This window comes from Cryptomeria japonica, chromosome 5 (genome assembly GCF_030272615.1).
Source record: "Cryptomeria japonica chromosome 5, Sugi_1.0, whole genome shotgun sequence".
NCBI lineage: Eukaryota > Viridiplantae > Streptophyta > Pinopsida > Cupressales > Cupressaceae > Cryptomeria > Cryptomeria japonica.
This window is the reverse complement of record NC_081409.1, coordinates 80476422-80499455: the sequence shown is the minus strand read 5'-3', so window position 1 is coordinate 80499455 and position 23034 is coordinate 80476422. Positions and strand designations below refer to the sequence as shown.

Sequence of the window (23034 nt, the reverse complement as noted above, 5' to 3'; positions counted from 1 at the left end):
CTCTCTCTCTATCTCTCCTCCCTCTCTCTTCTTCTCTCTATTACCTCCTTTATCTCTCTCTTGCTCCCTCTAGATTTGTCTTCCCAACTCTACCTCTCCCTCTCTATCTATATCTCATTATATCTATGTTTCTTTCTTAACTCATGTTTGGATCCTTATAACTAGATGCATAGTTCATTTTAAGCTATCACTTCTTGATGGAGACCTTGATTGCACAAACAACATGAATTTTTAAATGCCCTTCCAATTGAACTTAAGCACTAAGCAAATGTATGCAAAATAGACCAATTTTTTTTCTAATTTACCTTCCACATCTTTTTGACATAGCCATTGCACACCAAAACATGATTACTAGTTTTTATTAAAGTTAATTAAAAAAATTAGAATAAGTTAAGTTTCTATTTATAAATTTTAATAATTAGTTAAAAAAATTATTTATTTTTTGTTTTGAATTCCAAAGAGGTTTAAATAGAAAAAGAACTTGAAAACCAAAACTCCCCACCAAACCCTCTCAGAATTCAAGACCTAATTGAAAGAAATATTACTTAATTGAAGAATATTGTTATAATATACCATTAGCACCATCCATTGTCTACCATAACACCTTACAGGGAATCATTGTTCATGTGAAGACCCTTACAAATCAACATGAGTCATTTTGGTAGTGGTGAGAATCCAAGAAAAACAATACTCCAACTTGAATTCTTTGCTCACAACTGCCATAATCACTTTCATGCACTGCCTAGGATTCATTTCATCATTGTACGGAAAGTTTGTTTATCACTAGCACGCTCATTGTCATTTTTCCCATGCTAAAGCTAATTTTTACTCTGGAAAGGTGCGAACTTCCAAGTAACATATTTAGGTTTGGTAAAGTTGATTTGTGTCTAAAGAAATAATCGATTAATGTGGATCCTATAAAATTAAAGGATATCAATTGTTAGGCTCGTTCAAAGTCAATTTTTTCACAACAAAAAATTAGTTCTCTATAATAAAAATATTCTATCTTAGGATCTATAAATTAGTTTATTGATAACTAAATATTTTAACAAGGTCTCGACAATGTTTATTTATTCATATATTCATATATTTATTAAATTAAAATCTAAATTTGTAATTATACTAATGAGATGAACATTATATTTTTTAAAGAAAATTCACAATAAATTTTGAAATGAGAGGGACAAAAGCAGGCGTGGAAGCAAGAGACGGAATAGGGTTTCATCTGGTGAGGATGATGCAGATGATGATCAGAGTCTTGTTGCTCCACTTGATAAGGTGCTTTCTTTTCTCTTTCTTGTGTCGCCTTGTGCTTTGTTGGTTGCTCCTTAATCTTTCTTTGTACGGGGCTTGCTTCTATTTGTAGCTTTGGAGGGTTTTTGCACCCCTTTTTTTTTTTTTTATTATTAGCATTTTTTGGAGTGTTTTCTTTCTAGTATCGGGCTCGTTGGGTGCCAGTTTTTTCTATTGCTTGAAGTTGTAGTTTGTCATTTCTATGCCTATTACAGGTGATTTGGGGTGTGTTTGTGTTGGGCATGGTTTTGTTGAACACACCATAGCACTAAGAGTGGGGTGGGGGTGAATCAATTCTGATCTTAAAACAAATTACTTATGTTCATTTAAACTTCTAACTACAATCATCTTATTATTGCAATTATAAAACATGAAAGTACAAAGCACAAAAAAAACATGAACATTAGATTTACATGGAAAACCTAACAAGGGAAAAACCACAATGAGAATCACACTCATAATGTGATAAAAATGATTACAATTATTTAGGCTAGAGGCCAAGGAGCCCACATGACACCTAATTCGACTTGTAGAGGACTAAGGCACACAAACTTAGAACAAGATACAAGGGACTTGCATTATTGAAACTCAGTCTCAAGACAAGATAAGGAACTGCACAAATCTACTAAAAAGAACACACTATCGCCTGATAGGTACATGAAATAGATGAATTGAAATGAACAAAGATCTTGTCATCATGAAATTGTCCTTGAACCACTATGTCAAGTGACCAATATAATGGAAAACACATATGACTTCATCCACTATTTCAAAACATTTTCACGTTGAAGATATCATCATTAGACCTCTTCACAAATTGACTTTCACACTTCTATCACACCAAATCTACTTGCACATCAAACTCATCCACTTCACATCATTTCACACACATTCAATACATCAACTTATACATCTGCACATCTTAGCATCCCTACAATTGGGACGACTTATGAGTTGGTTGGCACAAGAGATCATTAATGACAAAAGTGCTAGGACATCTGACTTCCCCTTGATGATCATGAGAGTGCATGTTTGGGTCTATTTACTCTCTCCTCAAATTTTCTCATATCGCTTGGTGAAGTTAAGCTATCTCGCAGTGGTTGGGCTCAGTGTGCTGGGGTAGCTAGGAATGGATATGCCTATTATGTTGGAGTCCACCAAATGACAGATGGCCTTCTTTGGGGAAATCTCTAACAAACAACTGATCATAGTTATGGCCATAAAGCATCCTCTCATTTTACATGTTGTGAAAATAATTTTGGGTGGGGATTTCATTAGAGCTTACAACCGATACCAGGTAAACTCATATATCTGGACCATGTTCATCACCATGCTGGTTTATATTGGGGTGAGCAAGCAACGAGTCAAGAAAATGACTTAAACGATATTTAGGAACTGCTTTCTTGGTGAAATTGATGAAGTGCTAGATAATATTAATGCCAACTTCCACACCCCATTGCCACAAAACTACTACATGTCTCTGTGAGCGGGTGTGGAGGTCAAGAAGTATTTGGTTGTGCAAGCCGTAGACCAGGGGAGCCTGGTTTCAGAATGGGATGGGAAGGACCAAAATATTTCGTTCCTGCTAAAGGCAATTGGCATTCTGTCGAGCCCTAATAAGGTATGGATGAGGTAACTTGTTTTGGTGGAGGGCCTGAGTGAAAGATGGGACATTGGAATTCAGGAAAATAGTGAGGTTGACCCCAATAATGTTTGGGCCTTTGGCCGCAACAAAGAATGGATAGTAGATGATAATCATCTCTTGGAAGAAATGGCAAATATGGAGGTCCATGTAGATTGCGGGATGGAATACCCTATGGTGTTGAGAGTGGTCCTGATTCAGAAATCTAAAGAAAGTGAGCAGAGCCTGCATGAGGAGGAGGGCAATGAACCTGAGGTCATTGATCTCAAGGAGATGAATGCAGGCTCTGTTTGAGCCCTCAAGTGATGGTGGTAGGAGTTTATGTAGATAGTAGTAATGTTCTATATGGTATTTTTTGGGTTTCTTGGATGTAAAACATGGGCATCAGACCATTTTGGGGTTAGTAGGTAGTAGGTAAGCATGACATAGTTCCAAAACATATACATGTAAAAGTCTTTTATATTAATATAATGGGTGATGCCCCTCTGCAGCTATTTACCTATCAAAAAAATAAAATAATTGTTTATAAATTTTTAAAATTACAATTTATTATAATTTTAAAGTTAATTGTAAGATTAAAAAATATTGTGGTGATTTGATTAATAATTTTAGATCCAATAACACTTAATCCCACATAGAAATGGAACTATACTTAAAAAAAACTTTAAATATTTATTATTAATGCCAAATTTATAATAATATTAACCATAACCCTTATAATGTTAGAGTATTCAGGTATTTACTTGATTAATTAAATAATATTTGTTTAATTATTTAAGTTCCCTTTATCTCTTTTACACTTAAGCTAACTTTAGGTGCATAATAATTAATTCTTTTATTAATTATTATGTGCAAGCCTAGGTTTTCCTTTTTAGGGTTTCTTGACCTATTAAAAGTTGAGTTCTTTCTTTTTGTATTGTAAGGATTATCACATTACACTTTTTGTGAATATTGAGCTCTCTCTTTTTGAGCATATTTTCTGTGTATTTCTTTTTTCAGTGATTTGCTTCCTTACTTCTCCTTGTAACAAGTTTTTCAGCTTGCAGATATCATTTTGGCTCCTTTGGTGTTGTATTTTCTCAACTCCAATATGGTATCAGAGCTTCAGATCTACAGCTATCTGTTCTTGTTTTCAGAATTTTTGCATTGGAAGCAGATCTGGGGTTTCAGAAAGTTTTTTTATGCACCTAGGGATAGGCCTTTTTTTTCTAAGCACTTTGGGCCTAAACGGACCTCGCCATCATGCTCAGTAGGCCCGAAAACCCCTATGGTCATATAAAACCTGACCTTTATTGGTTCTTGAGCCTCTGGGACTATTTTTTCTCCAGATCCAGGTCGTACGGCCCTAGCATGCAGTTCGAGAAAAAAATTTCAAAAAAAATTATTTTTTGCCTTTTTAAGGCACACGGGCCGAAATTTTTTGATTTTTTTAAAAAATCATTGGAAAAATCAAAAATCAAAAAAATATTGTAAAAGGTGAAAAGGAAAAGTTTTTTGTTTTAATAAAAAAAAAAATCATTTTGGGGGGTTCCCCACAGTACACAGGGTACCGTGGGGCCCCCCCACTGCTATCGTTGTTACAGATCTGATGCTACATCGGGCCCCACACCATCGTCATCCCTTCTGCCCCCACCAGATTCTACCTTCCGGCCCCCGGCAGCCTCCATGCAGCCCCCACCGGCTTTGGCCCCCACCGCCGCAGCTCCCCGGCCCCGACCCCTGCAGCTCCCTTGCCGCCCGCTGCGTTGCCCACAAAGCCTTCCGTCCGCAGGCCCTCCTGCCACCAGAGCGTCGCTCGGCCACCTCGGGAGCCGCATGGCCCAGCCCTGCCACCAGGGTACCACTTGGCCATTGAAGCTCCACTTGGCCACCATCGGAGTGCCACCGACTGGCCACCTCCGCCTGCCCCAGCCACCAGAATACCCCTTCCTCTTGTTTTAAAGGGGGGTTTGGTGTTTTGGCCATATCTTGGGCATACGAAGTTGTTTTTTCAAAAACGAATAGGCGTCGAAAAGCTAGTTTCGAGCCGGACCTCATGATATTGGTATTTTTTCCCAATTTTTCTATTTGATTTATTTTTTTCCAGTCAAAGTGGGGTCTCTTTTTTGCACTCCAGGAGACGTAGAATGAGCATCCGAACTCCGTTTTTCAAAAAATTTATATTTTTGGAATGTGTGTGCTGTGTAATTTCCATCCATATGAGTTTTATTTCCAGATTCTGCTCCATGAATATTTTATTCAGTTTTTTGCTTTTCAGCACTCTAGTGGTAATCTTGGTTGTTTTAGGTCCTGGGATCTCTTCTCTGAGTAGGATGTCTCAGTTTTGGTTCTTCTTTCTATTTCCAGTCTTCTTATCATTGTAGCATTGTATTTATGCAAATGCACTGAGATAAAGTGCCATCATGCGTTGTTTACTTGGGATCTTGCACATCTTGTGCCTTGTTGTACATGCACTACTTATAAAGTGCCATGAGGGGGTTGATGTTTGCCTTGTTTGCCATCCACCTTTGTCAAGTGAGTGTTCCCTCCATGACATTCACCTCATGCTGTGTGTCAAGTGAGTGTTCCTTCCGTGACACTATGTACTTTCTCAACACCTTTGATGTCCATGGTTCTTCATCGTGCAGTTCTTGTTGGCCGTTCTTTTTAGTGTACCTATCCCTCTCCCTCTTCAGCATTATGGGGAGGTTTTTCCTATTGATTCTAATGCTTCCATGGTTTTATTGATCAGCTCTTCAGGCTTTGGTGTTTTCATGCCATCTGTATCTTCGGTTTTAGTTGTTTTCCTTGTTTGCCTTCTGATTTGAGTAGTGTCATTTGAGGGCACTCATACAGATTACAGCCTTCTCTACCTAGTCATGTTCTATTTCAGTGGAGGATCTTCAGATAAGCAGTTATTCTTCGACAGAGTTTGCAGGTTCTTCATGCTTCAGTGGTGTTCTTTTCCATCTCTTTTTGGAGTAGAGTTTTTTTCCACGTGGTTTTCTCTATTTCTCCAGTTCATAGAGATTTCATTGTATTTGGGTACCTGATTAGGCCTTGTTGCCGGGACCCATCTTTCTTGCTTTCAGTAGCTGTTCTAGGTTTTAGCTTCTCCCTAAGTCTAGCTTAAGGGGGGGTGTTAGAGTATTTGGGTATTCACCTGATTAATTAAACAATATTTGTTTAATTATTTAAGTTCCCTTTATCTCTTTTACACTTAAGGTAACTTTAGGTGCATAATAATTAATTCTTTTATTAATTATTATGTGCAAGCCTAGGTTTTCCTTTTTAGGGTTTCTTGACCTATTAAAGGTTGAGTTCTTTATTTTTGTATTGTAAGGATTATCACATTACACTTTTTGTGAATATTGAGCTCTCTCTTTTTGAGCATATTTTATGTGTATTTCTTTCTTTCGTGATTTGCTTCCTTGCTTCTCCTTGTAACAGATTTTTCAGCTTGCAGAAATCATTTGGGCTCTTGTGGTGTTGTATTTTCTCAACTCCAATATATAATACTTAGACACAATACAATATCTAAAGATCTGGTCTAAATAATATGAGAACATACCCTAACTAACTACATTATGCACCATTTAATATATGATAAAACTTAAGGTTTGGATTTGGATTATGATTCAATTTATGTTAATGATGTTTGTAGTATATTAATTATATTTTTTAGGTACATGTTTTATTAATATTTAATATCTAATAAATTTTAAAAATGGCTTTATTTTTATTTAATTATTTTTTATTTTTAAATTTTTATTAAAAAATTCAAATTATTATTTTTATTAATATTTGGATTTTAGTATGTTTTACCTTTGCATTCCATTTATTCTATTTCAAATTTTATTTAAGATTTAAGTTTTAAATTTATTTTTAATTATTTATGTCTTTTTACAAAATTAAAAGTAATAATTAAAAGTTATTTTATATTTTATTTTATTGTAGAATAGTTATATTTTGAATTTTTCTTTTAATTTTTATAACACATTTAATTTATCTCTCCATCACTCTCTATCTGTCTATTTTCCCTCTCCTTCCAATATCTCGCTCTCCATCTCCACATTTTATCTCTATCTCTCTCCCCTACCTCTATCTCCTTACCTCTTCATTCATCTCTCTCTCTCTCTCTCTCTCTCTCTCTCTCTCTCTCTCTCTCTCTCTCTCTCTCTCTCTCTCTCTATATATATATATATATATATATATATATATACCTCTCCCTCTCTCTCATCTATGTGCTACTCCCTCTTTCTATATCTCTTTATTTCTCTATCATCTATCCATCCATCTCTCTAAATCTTGTTCACACAATCCTTGTTACTCCTGCCTCTCTCTATCTCAATATCTATGACAGTTTCACACACACTCCTTGTTTCTCCCTCTCTATCTCTATCTATATCTCTCCTTCCTATCTCATTTTCTCTCTATTACATCCTTTATCTATCCTTTGATCCCTCTAGCTTTGTCTTTCCAACTCTTCCTTTCCCTCTCTATCTATATCTCATTATATCTATCTTTTTTTTTAATTCATGTTTTCATCTCGATAACTAGATGCATAGTTCATTTTAGGCTATCACTTCTTGATTGAGACCTTGATTGCACAAACAACATCAATTTTTAAATAGCCTACCAATTAAACTTATGCACTGAACAAATGTATGTAAAATACACCAAGTTTTCTTCTAATTTACCTTCCATAGCTTTTCAGCATACCCATTACACATCAAAATACAATTGCTAGTTTTTATTTAAGTTAATTAAAAAATTTAGAATAAATTAAGTTTCTATTTATAAATTTTAACAATTAGTTTAAAAATTTGTTAATTTTTTTGTTTTGAATTCCAAAGAGGTTCAAATAGAAAATGAACTTGAAAACCAAAACTCCCCACCAAACCCTCTCACAATTCAAGACGTAATTGAAAGAAATATTACTTAATTGAAAAATATTCTTAAAATATACCATTAGCACCATCAATTGTCTACCATAACACCTTAGAGGGAATCACTATTCATGTGAAAACTCTCACAAAGAAACATGAATCATTTTGGTAGTGGTGAGATTCCAAGAAGAAATAATACTGCAACTTCAATTCTTTGCACACAACTCCCTTAATCACTTTAATCCGCTCTGAGAATAATTTTGTCTTGATAAAGTGAAGAAATGAATGCAAATTCACCTTTAATATTGATGGGAAACATCCATTAATGCAACTTTCATAGCCTTTTGATCTCAAGCAATCACACAATGAATGTAGGCTATAGATCCTTCTGGACTCGTCAGCGACTAGACTGTTTAGAATTCCTTGGTAAACAGTTGCACCCCTTGCAACTTCTAGGACATTTTGATCTTGTGCAAATGTGCAATGGATATCGTCCACCAATTTGATTAGAAGTGGAAGATACATAGTCACTTTGCATTTGCTTTGTGTTTTTGTGTGAGATGCAACTTTGTGAGGTTTTTAATCTTGCACAAGTGTGCAATTCTCATCAACCATTGATCTGATGAGAGTCGACATATACTTAAACTCTTTGCCCTTTGGTTGTATAGGGTTGCACGTCAAGCAACTTCGTGAATATTTTGATCATGCACAATTGCACAATCCATGACAATCTATACTTGCACAAACAATATTATGTCAATATTATATCAAATACGAAGGAAAAAGGAATAATATGTCAAACATTTGAATCCCACACATTGACCATACCCAAAAGAACTACGTAGGAATGGACATAAAATGGAAGACAAAAATGTCAATTGCTCAAATAAGGATCAGCTCACATCAAAAAAAATGTGAAATAGGAAGATATATGATATAAAGAAGAATGGGAAGGTAGAAGATGCAGAAATTGCACTCAAGGGGTGGTGGAAACAAAATGACATTATATCATGGACTATTCATCCTACAATGATATTCAGATCAGCTATGTTGAGAGACTAAATGTAAACACCTTGACTAACTTATTTGACAAAGAAAACATAAAAAGAGTTGCAGATTTCCTAATCAAGATAGGCAGTAGAAGATCCAAGATCCAGTAAAAAGAGGAGGTTTAGAAGTTTTGTTTGGACTTTGCATGCTTCGTTTGCTAGCTATCTATGGGTCCCATAGGTTGTTTGGCCTCATGGACACTATTAAAAATATTCATCATCATCATATGTTGGTTTTAATAGGCAGTGTGTGAGTGCACAAAATGAGAAACTTTGATCTTAGTAAACATGCACAAATAAGCAATCAAGGAGGACCATCGATCTTGACCTAAATGTACACTAGCTAAGCATAAGGAATAAAATGGGACCTTTCTGGTAAAGTACATAACCGCTAGGTTATGGGGCGATTAAGCATAATGTTATAATGGGCTTAAGTTGTAACTTAAATAACTGACAAACAACTAACAATTAGGATTAACAAGTCAATAATGAATAATAAGGTAAAGGTAACAAATGACAAAGTGGTTTAGGTTTTAAAGATTTTAAACCTTTGTAAACATATCAAAGATCTAAAATCCTTATAAAATTATGGTGATTCAAAGACTAAGGTATACCACAACTTAATATCTAGTTTTATCAAGACATTCCACAAAGATAAAAAAGACTAAATATAAATTCTTGTAGGCATAATAATTTCACCATTATGATTCAAAATATATTATGGTGCTCTTGTACCGCTTCCATAAGCTGGTCTCCTACCTCCACTGTATTTTGCTTGTGACGCTCGTTGTCGTTTGTCACATGCTAAAGTTGATTTGGGGTATTTCGGTTTGTTAAACGGATCACGTAACATACTTTCTGTTTGTTAAAGTTGATATTGTGTCTAAAAACAATAATAGATTACAGTGGGTCCGATAAAATTATGAGACATGTATTGTCAGGTTCGGTCAAGAATTTTCCACAATGCAAAAGTCTCTCACTTTCGGAATTTCTTTTTCTTTGAGTAAATTTTTTTACATGTATGATATTTAATTTTACTATGGGGATTTAGTTCTATGTGATAAAAATATTCTATCTTAGGATCTATGAATTAGTTTATTGATAAGTCAAATTTTAATAATGTCTCAACAATAATTAATTATTCACATGGTCATATTTTTATTAAATTAAAATATAAATTAGTAATTATACTAGTGAGATGAATATTATATTTTTGAAAGAAAGTTCACAATAAATTTCAAAATGAGAGGAACAAGAGTGGGCATGGGAGTGTGAGAGTGGGTAGGGTTTCATCTGGTGGGGATGATGCAGATGGAGAAGGAAAAATTGAGGATGTGGAGGATGATTAGAGTCATGTTGTTCCATTTGAAAGGGGGATTTCATTTCTCTTTCTTTTGTTGCGTTGTGCTTCATTGGCTGATCCTTATTCTTGCTTTGCGGGGGGCTTGCTTCTATCTATGGCTTTTGAGGGTTTTTCCATTCCTTCCCTTTTTTTGCTGTTAGTGGTTTTGGGAGTGTTTTCTTTGAATCTCTCCTTCAAAAGATGCACCGCTTTTATGTATCTTAGTTTGGAGAAGGAAGAGCAATAGCCCTTAACTTTTACTAGAGATGCTCAAATGTATCCTTCCCCAACACCTTACTGAAAATATCTGCAATATGACCTTTTGTAGGTGCATACTTCAACATGACTTACTTCTTTACAACCTTCTCTCTTAATAAATGATACCTCATTTCTTTCTAGATCAACTGATCTTCTCATCCTAATGATGGTTCATGGAGTGTGACCCAAAACATTGATGCAAAATTTCTTACAAAATTTAGTCTACAATTTTGTCACAATGGATAGAAACATGTTTAGTCCTCGAATACATCACTAGATTCTTTCTAGTATTAATTGTACTTGTATTATCACACATAATAGGGATTGGTTCCTCATACTTCATCTTGATATCTCTAAGAGTTTTCTTCATCCATATGTCCTGAGTGCAACAAGATACTACAACAATATATTCTACCTCTACAGTAGATATTGACATGAAATCTTTCTTCTTACTCAACTAAGAGACCAATTTGTCTGCAAAGAGAAATGCACCACACCATGTACTTTTTCTATCATATACACATTTGGACCAATTAGCATTTGTATATGCTTTGAAAGTGAAATCACATCCTCCTTATTATACCCAAAATCATAATTTGTAGTCCCTTTCTAATATATAAAAACTCTCTTAACTTCTTGAACATTAGATTGCTTAGGATTAGCTTGAGATATGACAACCAAACATACAATATACATAATATAAAATCTTGAAGCAACCAAATACAACAATCCTTCAACCATAGATCTCCACTATTTCTAATCAACATCCAGAGAGATCCATCATATTTTCTCAACTTACAATTAGTAGACATATGGGTTGCAACTGGCTTACAATTATTTGTGCCAAACTTCTTTAACATTTCCTTGATATGCGTGGTCTGAGAAATGAAAATATCATGTTTTGACTGTGTAACTTGAAGACCAAGAAAGAAAGACAATTCACCTTCCATTGACATCTCAAAATCCTTCTGCGAAATTCTTAAAAATACCATCATCTCCACCAAAAATGATACTATCAACATACATAACAACAATAAACAATTTATCACCTTAAACCTTAAAATAGGTATGGATATCTGTGGTAGCTTAATTGAAGTTCTGCAGTAACAAATATATGTCCAACCTTGCATACAAAGCTCTAGGAGCTTTCTTTAGTCCATAAAGTTCCTTCCTGAGTTTGTAGACCATATCTAGATCTTTTGACAACTTAAACCCATCTAATTGTTCAATGTATACCTCTCCTTCAAGTTCTCCATTCAAGAATGTTGACTTAATATCCATCTAATATACCTTATAGTTATTATGTGCTACAAATGCTAGAAACATCCTTATAGCCTCTATCCTTTCTATTAGAGAAAATGTCTCCACAAAATCTATTATTTCAACTTGTGGGTAACCCTTACAACCATTCTTGTCTTGTTTCTTGTGACTTTTCCATCTTCATTTAGCTTGTTCTAGAACACCCACTTTGCACTAGTTCCCATGTACGATTCTTCTCTATCCGATTCAGCTCCTCTTCCATTGCCTTTACCCAACTTCCACCTTTGCTAGCTTTCGCATAGGTCTTTGGCTCCACCCGATTTGCTTAATTGTTAGTTTTTGCAAGTTTTCTCCTTGTTTGAACTCCTTTATTCTTGTCTCTAATGACCTTCTATTTTGAATGATTATTTCACATATAATTTGTAGGTATCTTTGGTGCTTGTTCAAGCTCATTTTCTTACGCACTTTTCTCTTCTTTGTCTTCAAAATTATCCTTCTCCTCTACAACAACTAGCATAACTTCTATTTCATTCTCAAGTTTAGTTGCAATCTCAATTTGATTCCATTCTTTAATAAATTTGACATTTGTAGTTGCAATCTCAATTTGATCATGCTAAAAAAATTCCTTCATATGGCCTTGCAACAAACTTCCCTAGATATTCTCATCTCTTTTTATATAACACTTGCTTTCAAATATTTTAAAAATGGAGATAAAGAAATACAACATGGAGCCAATAGATTACTATTCAACTTCCCCCAAGAAGTTGCTTAAGATGGTGTCCTTTAAATTTTTAAAAGCTGGCACCTAATGAGGTGTCTTTTCCCATTCTCTATGTAACCGCTCAGTACATGTGAGTGTATGAATCTTCTCCTTCCCCACTTCAAAGCCAAGATGGGGATTTTCTTGATTTTGCATCAATAGAAAAATGTGTCCACTCTTGAAAATTACAATTGTCCTCACACATAGACCACAAATATTAAATATTTTCTATCCCTTATGTCCTATTGGACTGTTTTCTAAGTGCATGGAGACATATGATAGGTTGCATTTAGCCCTTATTGAAAATGCCAAACTTAGCTAAATTAAATAAATACTTTTGGTCAAAGCAAGATTTCTCCTATACTCCTCGATGCTCTTGTATCAAATATCCATATCATAAACAATAACACTGATAAACAATTGAATATATTAATAATTGTAGATAATTATATATTTTTCAGTTAAGTATATATTTACTACATAATATGAATATATTAAATTTTTTACATATCGAATTTATAAATTATACACAAGTATATTTATATTTAAAGAATTTTATACAAACATTTAAAAGATATTTAAAATGTACATTTGATGCATATTTTTCAACATATCTTAATTGCATTAGAAAAAAAAATTATGTAAAATGTAGATAACAAATTATATAAAAAAACATGCATTTATTTGCACTTAGATTGTGCGTAGTTACAACTTTTTCCCTTGCACCAATCATACCCTTCTTGTACATTCGGACACTTCAAAATGTAACTATAATGGGAGACGAAACATGTCCTAACTGCAGTAGCTGTTGTTTATAAAATACAAGCATGCATATATATTGCATGAAATAAGAAATAACTGGAGTAAATATGATTTGTTGCATCACACCAGGATAATAAGATATGACCTACTTTTCAATCAACTAGGTAGAGAACGCCTGCTACTAGAAAAAACATATATAATTGTAATCAAATGCAAATCGCTAGAGACGGAGCCATTTTCCAGTTACAAAGAAAAACGAAATTTAGAATGCCTTGCCTTGTTTGCTTGTTTGGTCGTGAATTGCTTTAATCATCGAGCATGCTTATCTGACATCTCAATCTGAAAGAATGTAGTGGTGGGACAATCTGAATTGTTTGTTGAACAAGATGCTACGCTGTAATAATGTTCCTTTGCATTATCACTGGTACTTGGCAAAGTATGATAGTTTAGCGCAGTCTGGTATAGATCACTGGTGTGCTCGACAGGCCTTGGCTGTTTTGTGGCGACTCTTATCCAATAAAGTTTCTCCACTACCTCTCTCATCGACGGCCTTGATTTTGCTTCTTTTTGCAAACATTCTTGTGCTAACCTTGCCATATTTTCCATTTGCCCTTGGTTTTCCTCTTTCATCACTTTATGATCTAAAATATTAGTGAGACAGTTGCCATTAATGGCAGAGAGGAATCGGTCATACAGATAACGGGGAGATCCTTCAGTAGACACCAATGGTGTCAAACCCGTGAGAAGCTCCACCAAAACTACACCAAAGCTGAAAACATCACTCCTATCTGTAAACTGGTTGGTATTGTTGAACTCAGGATCCACATAGCCTGGAGTGCCACAGGAATGCATGGTGCTCAAGTGTTCATCATCTGAAGGGCGTAGCCGAGAAATGCCAAAGTCTGCTACTTTTGGTGTGAATGTGTTGTCCAGCAGAATATTTGAAGATTTAATGTCTCTGTGGAAAATGCCGTGAGAAGCTTGATCATGCATATAGGTCATCGCCTCTGCCGTTTCCATGGCAATCTGCCACCTTGTCTCCCAGGACAATTCCTTTTCTTTGGAATGTAGATGCTCAAAAACTGTCCCATTTGGCACAAATTCATATACAACCAATGGAGATTTGGTTTGCAAACAACAACCAAGCAATCGCACTATATTCCTGTGACTAATATGGGACAGAATTACAATTTCGTTGTTGAACTCCTTGTTTGAAATTGATTCGGCTTTTTTAATTGCTATGGGTGTGCCGTCCTGAAGAACTCCTTTGTAGACAGTTGCAAAGCCACCTTTCCCTATTTTTATTGAATAATTTTTGGAAGCTATTTCCAGCTCTCTTTCAGAAAACAGTTTGAAACTTTGTTTCCCTCCCATGGAAACGAGCAGCTTTTCCAACTCTTCTCCGCCATTCTGCTCGAAGTTCTTCTTTCTCGCATTTTTCAAACGACTTATGCTCCACCACCAAAATAGTCCAGAAGCTACCATAGAAACTCCAACAAATGAAGAAACAGAGCCTGCACTCTCACCAAACAGAATTTTTTTTACCGACTGAGTTGTTTAAGAAATTAAAAATATAGAAAGAGACGCCATATACTCACCTATGATTGCAGATTTGAGGTCGTTAGAGCTTTTGGATGCACATCTTGTCCCGTTTTGAAAGCCATCTCCCTTGTATCCCTTTGCACACGAACAATTGTAGGAACCTGGCAAATTCTGGCATATTCCTCCATCCTCTTGTTCAACACACATTCGTGTTTGTATGACTACATTCATTTATGTCTGAACATTCACATCATAATGTTAATAGCTTTGAAATTACAAATATGACTATTTATAAAAGAGAAATGATGCTAATAATGATTCTAATAAAGAAATGTACCTGTGCATGCTGTGCCTTTAGAGTAACCATTTCCTTCATACCCAGGATGACATTTGCATACGTGCCCCCTAGGTGAAGGGGAGTCAATGCATTCTGCGTCGATGGAGCAAGAATATTTACCAGTTTCTTTAGCCATGGAGCAATTATCTTCGCCGATACCCCAGTTAAGGTGGAGACCATAATAAGCCTTCAGCCCATCTCCCCAAAATAGGCTTGTTTTATTGTTATATACGTGGAAGGTGGAGGGATCCAATACGGTGGAGAAGCCACATTTTTCATCACCATTTAAATAAAACACACCTCCACCAGTGAAATTTATCCAGTACCAGTTATTTGGAAGTGTAATTTCACAACAGCCATGGCGACAATATGGAGCACTTTTTAAGAAATTCTTCAACGTCCAAGATTCATTCTGAGGGTCACATGTTGATACACATCTAGCCTCTCCCCATTTCCCAAACGTGAAGGTACCGAATGTGTTGCAACCAATAACCACGAACTTATTAGACATGGAGATGCTAAAAGGCCCAAGTTTAGGGACCTGAAATAACTCTGCAGGACTATTGCCATTATTACACGACTGCTGTCTGAGAGAAGTCGAATTCATGATAAGGTGACCCGTATAATCGATATCCATAATTTTATAATATGTCAGATTTAGAGTATCAACATCTTTACCCTTGTAGGTAGGAAGAAATAGAGCCATCATCCCAGTATCTTCATCCCTCATGCATGTAATATTAAAACCAGGGTATCCACAATCAGGATTGTGAATCCAAAATGGGTAACTCACATTCATGGAACCACACTTTTCAGGAACACATTTTGTAGCACGGGTAAAGCCCCACAAACAGAGACAAATTAGAACCAGGACTCCGCAACGAATGTGTGTTTGGATCAGCATTTTCTCTTTGAGCAAAACAGCCTACCCAATCATCACAAGAAGAAGAAGATATAGAGGAATGATACAGCCGCGTTGAAGTAAATAGCAGAGTGCATGGTTGACTGGGCCAGAGTAGAAGGCTGTGCGAAATATCCTCGCCTACCCCTCAACGCTGACAAACATTCAAGAAAATTTTATTCAATGGAAGATAGAGAAAATTAGTGGTAATTAAAGCAACCAGGATTTAAGAAACAAACAAAATCTCTACAATGTGAAGTGTTCAACTAGTTTCATATAATGAATAAAAGAAATTTAGTTCGAAACGCAATCTTTATGATAATCAAGTAGTTTTATAATAAAGTCACCTTTTGGGAAGACTTCGTTAAGTCGACAGAGAATTGCTATAAAAGGAGTTGAACTTTTCCCATTCTTCAAAATTAAATTCACCAATTTATTATCGTGGAAAAGGATCCTCAACAATTCTAAAAGGCCAAAAAAATAGGTCCGATCTTCCCTAAAATACAAGAGTTTAGAATTGGAATTTTTTTTTTATTCAATAGTGCCAACATTGTGGATTTTTAATATATCAATGACATTTTTGGAGTATAGGGCGTTAATATTTGAAATGATGGAATTTGTATATTTATGTAATTTTTACTTAGTTTTGTGTTTCAATGTTTAAATTCATTCATGTATTTCAGTTATGTTTGGCAATTGTAAAGTTTGTCAAAAAGAGAGATTAAATTGGAGGGGAAAAAAATTAGTGCTTTTGTATTTGTGACTATATGTTTTTAGGTTACCATAGATGATAACAAACACAAAGGTAATAGAAAGTAAACAATTAATTATATGATTTAGTAAACAACACTAGTAAGTGAGCTATGATTAGAAATGTATTTGTGTTTATATAATTTATGAAATACAGAGTAGTAAATGAGTTAACATTTTGGGACACTTTGGATTAGGTAAGAGATTTAACATTGCATAAATCATTTCATTTATCAATATGTCTAGATATCAAGGCAATTTCTCCAAAATAGTCACAATAGTAAATGGAAAGTTGTATGGGTATTCTAATTTCACCATAATAGTTTGCGCCGACTTTGAGGTGCATGTCAATCCCACAATGATAATGTATCTAAAAGAACATAATATTAACAAGCACACGTGTTAAGTAAATATCTTAGACATTCAAAGGACATCACCATGGTATGCATGTTTGAGCCATCCCTTTTTGTTTTGAGACCTCAGAACAATATGTTTGAAATCCCATTATTCAAAATATTATAAGATTTCTTTTATTAGTGCACCCCATTTTTTTCAAAAAGGACACGTCTTGATAAATAAAAATATGAGTTTTTCTTTTCTAAAAAATATTTGAAAATCAATTTTTTGGAATGTGTATAGAATAGAGTCTAAAATGTAAAAATATAAGTAGTTTGAAATTTCTATGAATAGATACAAAACCAAACCATAAATACTATACATAAGTTTTCAATGAAAAAAAAAAGAAATTAAACATTAAAATCTTAACATATTCAATATGTAAGGAAAATTACATGGCTAGAAATGAAAGAAAGACCTTGATATTATTGTTGCATTTTTTTAAATCAATATTGAAAGATGTGAAAATTTGATAGAGAGAATGCTCAACGACCTAGACACTTTTTTATCAATTTATGTAAAACACACATTTGGGCATTCGCATATAAGTCAAACAATGCCCAATTTAAATCTGGCCCTAATGATGAAAATATTCAAGAAAAATACAAATGTGAGAATATTATAGCACACTCATATTTTCCTGAAAAATACATAAAACCAAGAGTGAGAGAGAGAGAGATCTAGAAAGAGAGAGTGAGATATAGATATCTAAAGAGATGGAGCGAGGGAAAGATAGAGATCAAGATAGATGGTTATATCTCTCCCTCTATCTATATCTCTCCTCTCTTATCTCTCTACCTCTCTCTAATAATTCACACTATCACCTTCTTTCTGTTTCACTCATTCCCTCTCTCTCGTTATATATAGCCCTTTACATTACTATCTATATCTTCCTCTCTATCACTCCCTCTCTCTCTATTCCTACCTCCCTATCTTTCTCTTTATCTTTATCTCTCCCATTAGCTCTATTTATATCACATTTCTCTCCCTATATCTTTATCTCTACCTCTATCTTCCTCTATCTATCTATCTCCTCCTCTCTCTCTTTTCCTAAAAATATATACCTATATCTTTATTTTATTACAGGGTAAAATGTTGTGTCACACTTTTATAAAGGCACCGGCCAACATAATTAAAATTGTTTAACTTCGATCGCAGAAAAGTGACATTTCTAAATTGAATTTTGAAATGATGTAAACTAACCAAATGTAGAGATATTAATGAAATTTATGTCTGTTATTTTTCAAATTTTTTATAGATTTTTCATTGCTGAAAAATGCTGAAAATCAGGGGCTCTAGTCGGCGCCACACAAGAAAATGAAAACGGACTTATTTTTTTTCTGATTTTCTTTTCCCAAGTAGAGAACATGTATATGCTAAGTTAAATATTTTTAAAAAAAAATTTGATGTATCTTTTTCTCATTATATTATTTTCAAGTCCAAAATAGCTAAATTTGAAAGTTTTTGGTCAGCGCCACTTCTTGACTAGTAAATTTATAATTTACCAAAAAAAAACCCGTTTCGAGAAGATTCTCTTGTCTTTTGAAAAATTATTTTTTAACTTTTTTTAAATTTTATTTAATATTTATTTTTTAATTTCTAATCAACCTCTTTTTTACTTTAAAAATATAATCGTAATGTTTAATTAATAAAAAATATTCAAAATTATCAAAATAGCAAGAAAATTATATGATCGGAATTATGACTTCGAGATCTACAAAAGGGTATTTTTGTTTCTTTTCAAAAAAGTTCAAATTGATGAAAAATTAGCTAGAAGTTGAATCTGGCAAAAATGCGCAAAAAGTGGCCTTTTTGGTGCCACATGGCAGGTCGCCTCGACTTGTTTGGCTGAACTATTTTAATTGGGCCGAACTTAGTTTAGCCTAACACTTGGGCCCTAAACCTTGGCGCCCACCCAACCAGGGGACAAAACGATTTTTTTGTCCTTTTTTTTTGTTTTATTTGCAAACTCAACTGTTGGGTTATCAAGTTGAATTTGACGACCATTTGGACGTATTTTTGTGATTTTTACAACCTATTTTTTATTCAATTCAAAAAAAATTGATGTTAAATTTAATTTATTAATATTTTAATATTTAAATTATGTGTATAATTTGGGTTTTTACGCATTTTCCATTTAAATACTATTTGAAATTTTTTCTACATGATTGTCTATTTTTTTATTTCAAGTTTAATTAGGCTCACATATTTATTCCATTTTGGGGACACTTAGCTTGTTTGAATTGTTTTATGCCTTTGGCATGCTTTGTGTTTAGATGGAACACTAAAGATGAATTAAAAAAGTATTTGAACTCACCTCATCTTTCATTGGTCATTGGGTGTAAAAGAAATTGTTATCATCTTCTTTTTAGGTAGAAGGGCCTGCCCTCCCAGCAAGCCCATAAGGCCGGTGACAGGGGAATGACCCAAGCAGTACTTTCTTCCACCCACTATATAAATTAATATGCTAGGCGAAATTCACGATGCCTTGGTGACATGTATCTACACCGACGGTACTCCCTAGTATTTGCACTATGTGTATGCACTTGTGTGGAGAAGGATTTGTGGGTTCTTGAATGAGTTGTCACCGCATGGGTAGACACCAAGTTCCATAGAAGTTCCCCTCGCTAAACACCTTAGTGTAGTGGCCCACCCCTTTTTTTTTGTTTCTGAACATCGCAATAGCTTTAGTGAAAGAAGATAGATGGTTTTCCCCCCAAGACACTCACCATAAGGCTCCCGTGTGATGAGACAAAAATCCTCGGCTTAGCAAAAGCTACTTGTAGCTTTCCAAGGAGAGGGTGATAGGGTCATCCTTCCAATCCTTGAGGCCCCTAGCTGTCCACTCACGAAAAAGGAAAAAATAGTGAATACACCCCTCAAGGTGTCCCTACACTTGAGTTGACAGAGATTCCCCTGAAGTTACCCCCATGAGAACATTGACCTTAGGATAAGAAAGTGTTTGATGTGGTTTTTATTGTGCTTAAAGACCTATGGAAATTGGGCTGAATTTGGCCTATGAACATACACATTGATCACGTTAGTTTTTATATTATCACTGTGTATGGTGAAAAGTGGATAATAGAAACAATAATATTGAAAGACTAAATGAATTCAACCACAAAAACCCTCACCTAACAACAACAAAGATCCACCATAACATATGAAGATTACCTAAGACAATGCAAATCAACAAAATAAAAAAGATTATACCATCACATGTCCACTAGGATTTGAATCTTCATTCTTCCTATATCCATTGATCTTTCTTGATAAATTTGCTCTCAGATTTTATGTGTGCACAAGAGGTCAACAAAGAATGGAAATGTGGTTGATATCTAGGTTACAAAAAGGTTTGATTGCATTTAAGATTGATTAGACAATTGGAATGCTTAGACAATTAGGGTTGATAATGAAGGAGAGTATCCTCTTATATAGAAGACACTTTAGAAAATAAAGGGGTAAGATTAAGAGGTGTAACTTTAGATAGATGGTCAACTAGGATAAAAGGGTAGGTATAGGAAATAAGAAAATAATGAGAGGGATAGATAGTGTAAGAATTAAGAGATGAATGACATGTGTCATGGATAGAAAAGGCTAATGAATTAATTAAATAAATAAAGATTTATTTAATTAATAGAGAAAGTGGGATCAATTAAATAAATAAAATATTTATTTAATTTAGGAAAAATGATAATTTAAATAAATAAAAATATTTATTTAAATGAGGAAAGGCTTAGAAGAGGATTAATGAATTAATAGAAGACTTAGGATTAAATAATTAAATAAATAAAAATATTTATTTAATTAAACAAGAAAATTTTAGTTGTCTACATTTTGCCCCTCTTTGAGACAATGTAGCTTGTCGCGTTGTTTCAAAGAAAATAAAATGAACCGATACAAAGTTTCCCCATGACAGGAATGATATGCCCCCTCGAGAGATTGGATGAAAATGTTTGAAAAGATCACATACAATCTCTCGATAAGAAAGAAAGGGTAAAATGGATTGATAGGATAGGGTGACAAGGTCACACAAGAAAAAGACTGACTCAAGAGGAATCAACATAATCGTGTCTATGTCTTAAAAGGACAAAATTGATAGTTTTGTGATGAACACATGCTATCAATTGGATAAGCGGTTGAGAGGATTCACTCAAACAAGTGCCCTAGGGAAGACAAACTAAAAAACAAGGCTAGAATTGATAATTTTGTGATAAACATACGTTGCCAATTGTATAAGTTGCTGAGAGGATTTGTTCAATAGGTACCCTACAAGAGGTAGGTTTACTAAGCTAAGTGTACGATAAGTCATCAAATTGATAAAATCCAGCGAGTGCTTTAGCAATATAGGATATAGTGCAATGTGGTAAACATATACACTAGAATGCAGTGCCATGTGATAAACATAAGCACTAGGATAGAGCCGGATGAGCAACACCATGTGATGGATATAGGTACCACTAGCCTAGGATAGGATAAGAAGAAGCACTACGTGATGAACATGAGTACCACTAGGATTGACATGATTGATTTGATTGAATGCAAGACTACTTACCCTAGACTGAGTCTAGAGAACAATTCCCTATGACACAACAATTACAAATAGATTTGACTACCGAGGACCACGCCCCTATCAAGGCAATGGGATTGAGATACATTATGTATATGTCTAAGATTTGGGAAAAGCCAAGACTGTTAACTGCTTTGGTGAAAAGATGGTCCCGGAGGGTCTACAGGAGGTGACAGATGAGATGATCCAGGTTGTATCAGTTTTTGTATGATGATGTAGACACCTTTGGGTGATTTTGTAGCCATGTGATTTTGACATCATTGTATCACTTATGATTTTTGATATGTATATATATATGAGATGACTCATCCTTACAGGAGCTATATGCATGTGTTCCTATGTGATGCTTCTATATGTTTTATGATGATGATTTTATGATGCTTATGATATGAATATAAATATGTGTGTAATGAAATGCAATATGTTTTTATTCTTTTATCTTTTTATACGTAGATGTAGATAGTAACAAATGATATATGCAAGATGTGATGCAATTGTGATATCTATATGTATGTATGAAATGAGATATGCTATCATGTGATGATGTAGGTGGAAACTACATGAAATGCAGATATTTTTGGTGTGTCATTATACTAAGTCATGTGATATCGGGGTACATGGACCCAAGGAAGGATGATGGAGGTCAATCACGAAAGGGGGATGGAAGATAGAAGATATAGAAGTGAAAGAGCTTCTTGTGCTTTATCATCATTGAGATTTATTATGGAAAATAGGACATGACAATTGAGGTGTAGGTTCGACCCAGAAAGTCATTGTACCCATTTGCATGGAGATCAGAGAGTTGCAAACAAGGAATACCCTAGTTCACACCAGACTCACAACGTTCTCATATCCTTGGACAAGTCATAGCATTACTGAGAGACAATCTAGAGACAAAAAAATAATAGGTCAACATATCCCATCCTTGCATTTCTAGTCAAAGACATCCTAGAGATAGAGTCTCTAGTCAGAGACATCCCAGAAAATCTAAAAGACATGTCACCACACAACGAAATCAAAAGAAAAACAAGACTTGAGACCAACACATAATGAAATCTTCAAATTATTTGTGTTTCTTGCCACATGTTAACATGTTTGATTTGATCACCATGTTGTCATCCTGATAAAGGACATATTGTTACCAAATTTTTGGACATGCTAAATTTGGTGGCCTAATGAGGCCTTGCTTTCATTCATATTGAAAAGTGTCAAGCAAATCAGCAAATATCAGGTCAAATCATCAGCAAGAAATCAGATATGCACTTTTTTTTAAAACTTGTTTGCTTCATGTGCAGATACAGGAA

At 34.5% G+C, this 23034-nt stretch overlaps 1 protein-coding gene across 1 annotated transcript; it reads right to left on the bottom strand.

Annotated features, from left to right (window-relative positions):
- Positions 1 to 13132: 13132 nt before the first annotated feature.
- Positions 13133 to 16229, bottom strand: LOC131032690 (putative wall-associated receptor kinase-like 16). The gene is made up of 3 exons (XM_057963729.2): positions 15114 to 16229; positions 14833 to 15013; positions 13133 to 14748 (listed from the first exon to the last, which is right to left on the bottom strand). Exons 2-3 carry the CDS (start codon positions 15005 to 15007, stop codon positions 13544 to 13546), a joined length of 1380 nt encoding a protein of 459 aa, XP_057819712.2. The 5' UTR covers positions 15008 to 15013; positions 15114 to 16229; the 3' UTR covers positions 13133 to 13543.
- Between the last annotated feature and the right edge of the window lie 6805 nt (positions 16230 to 23034).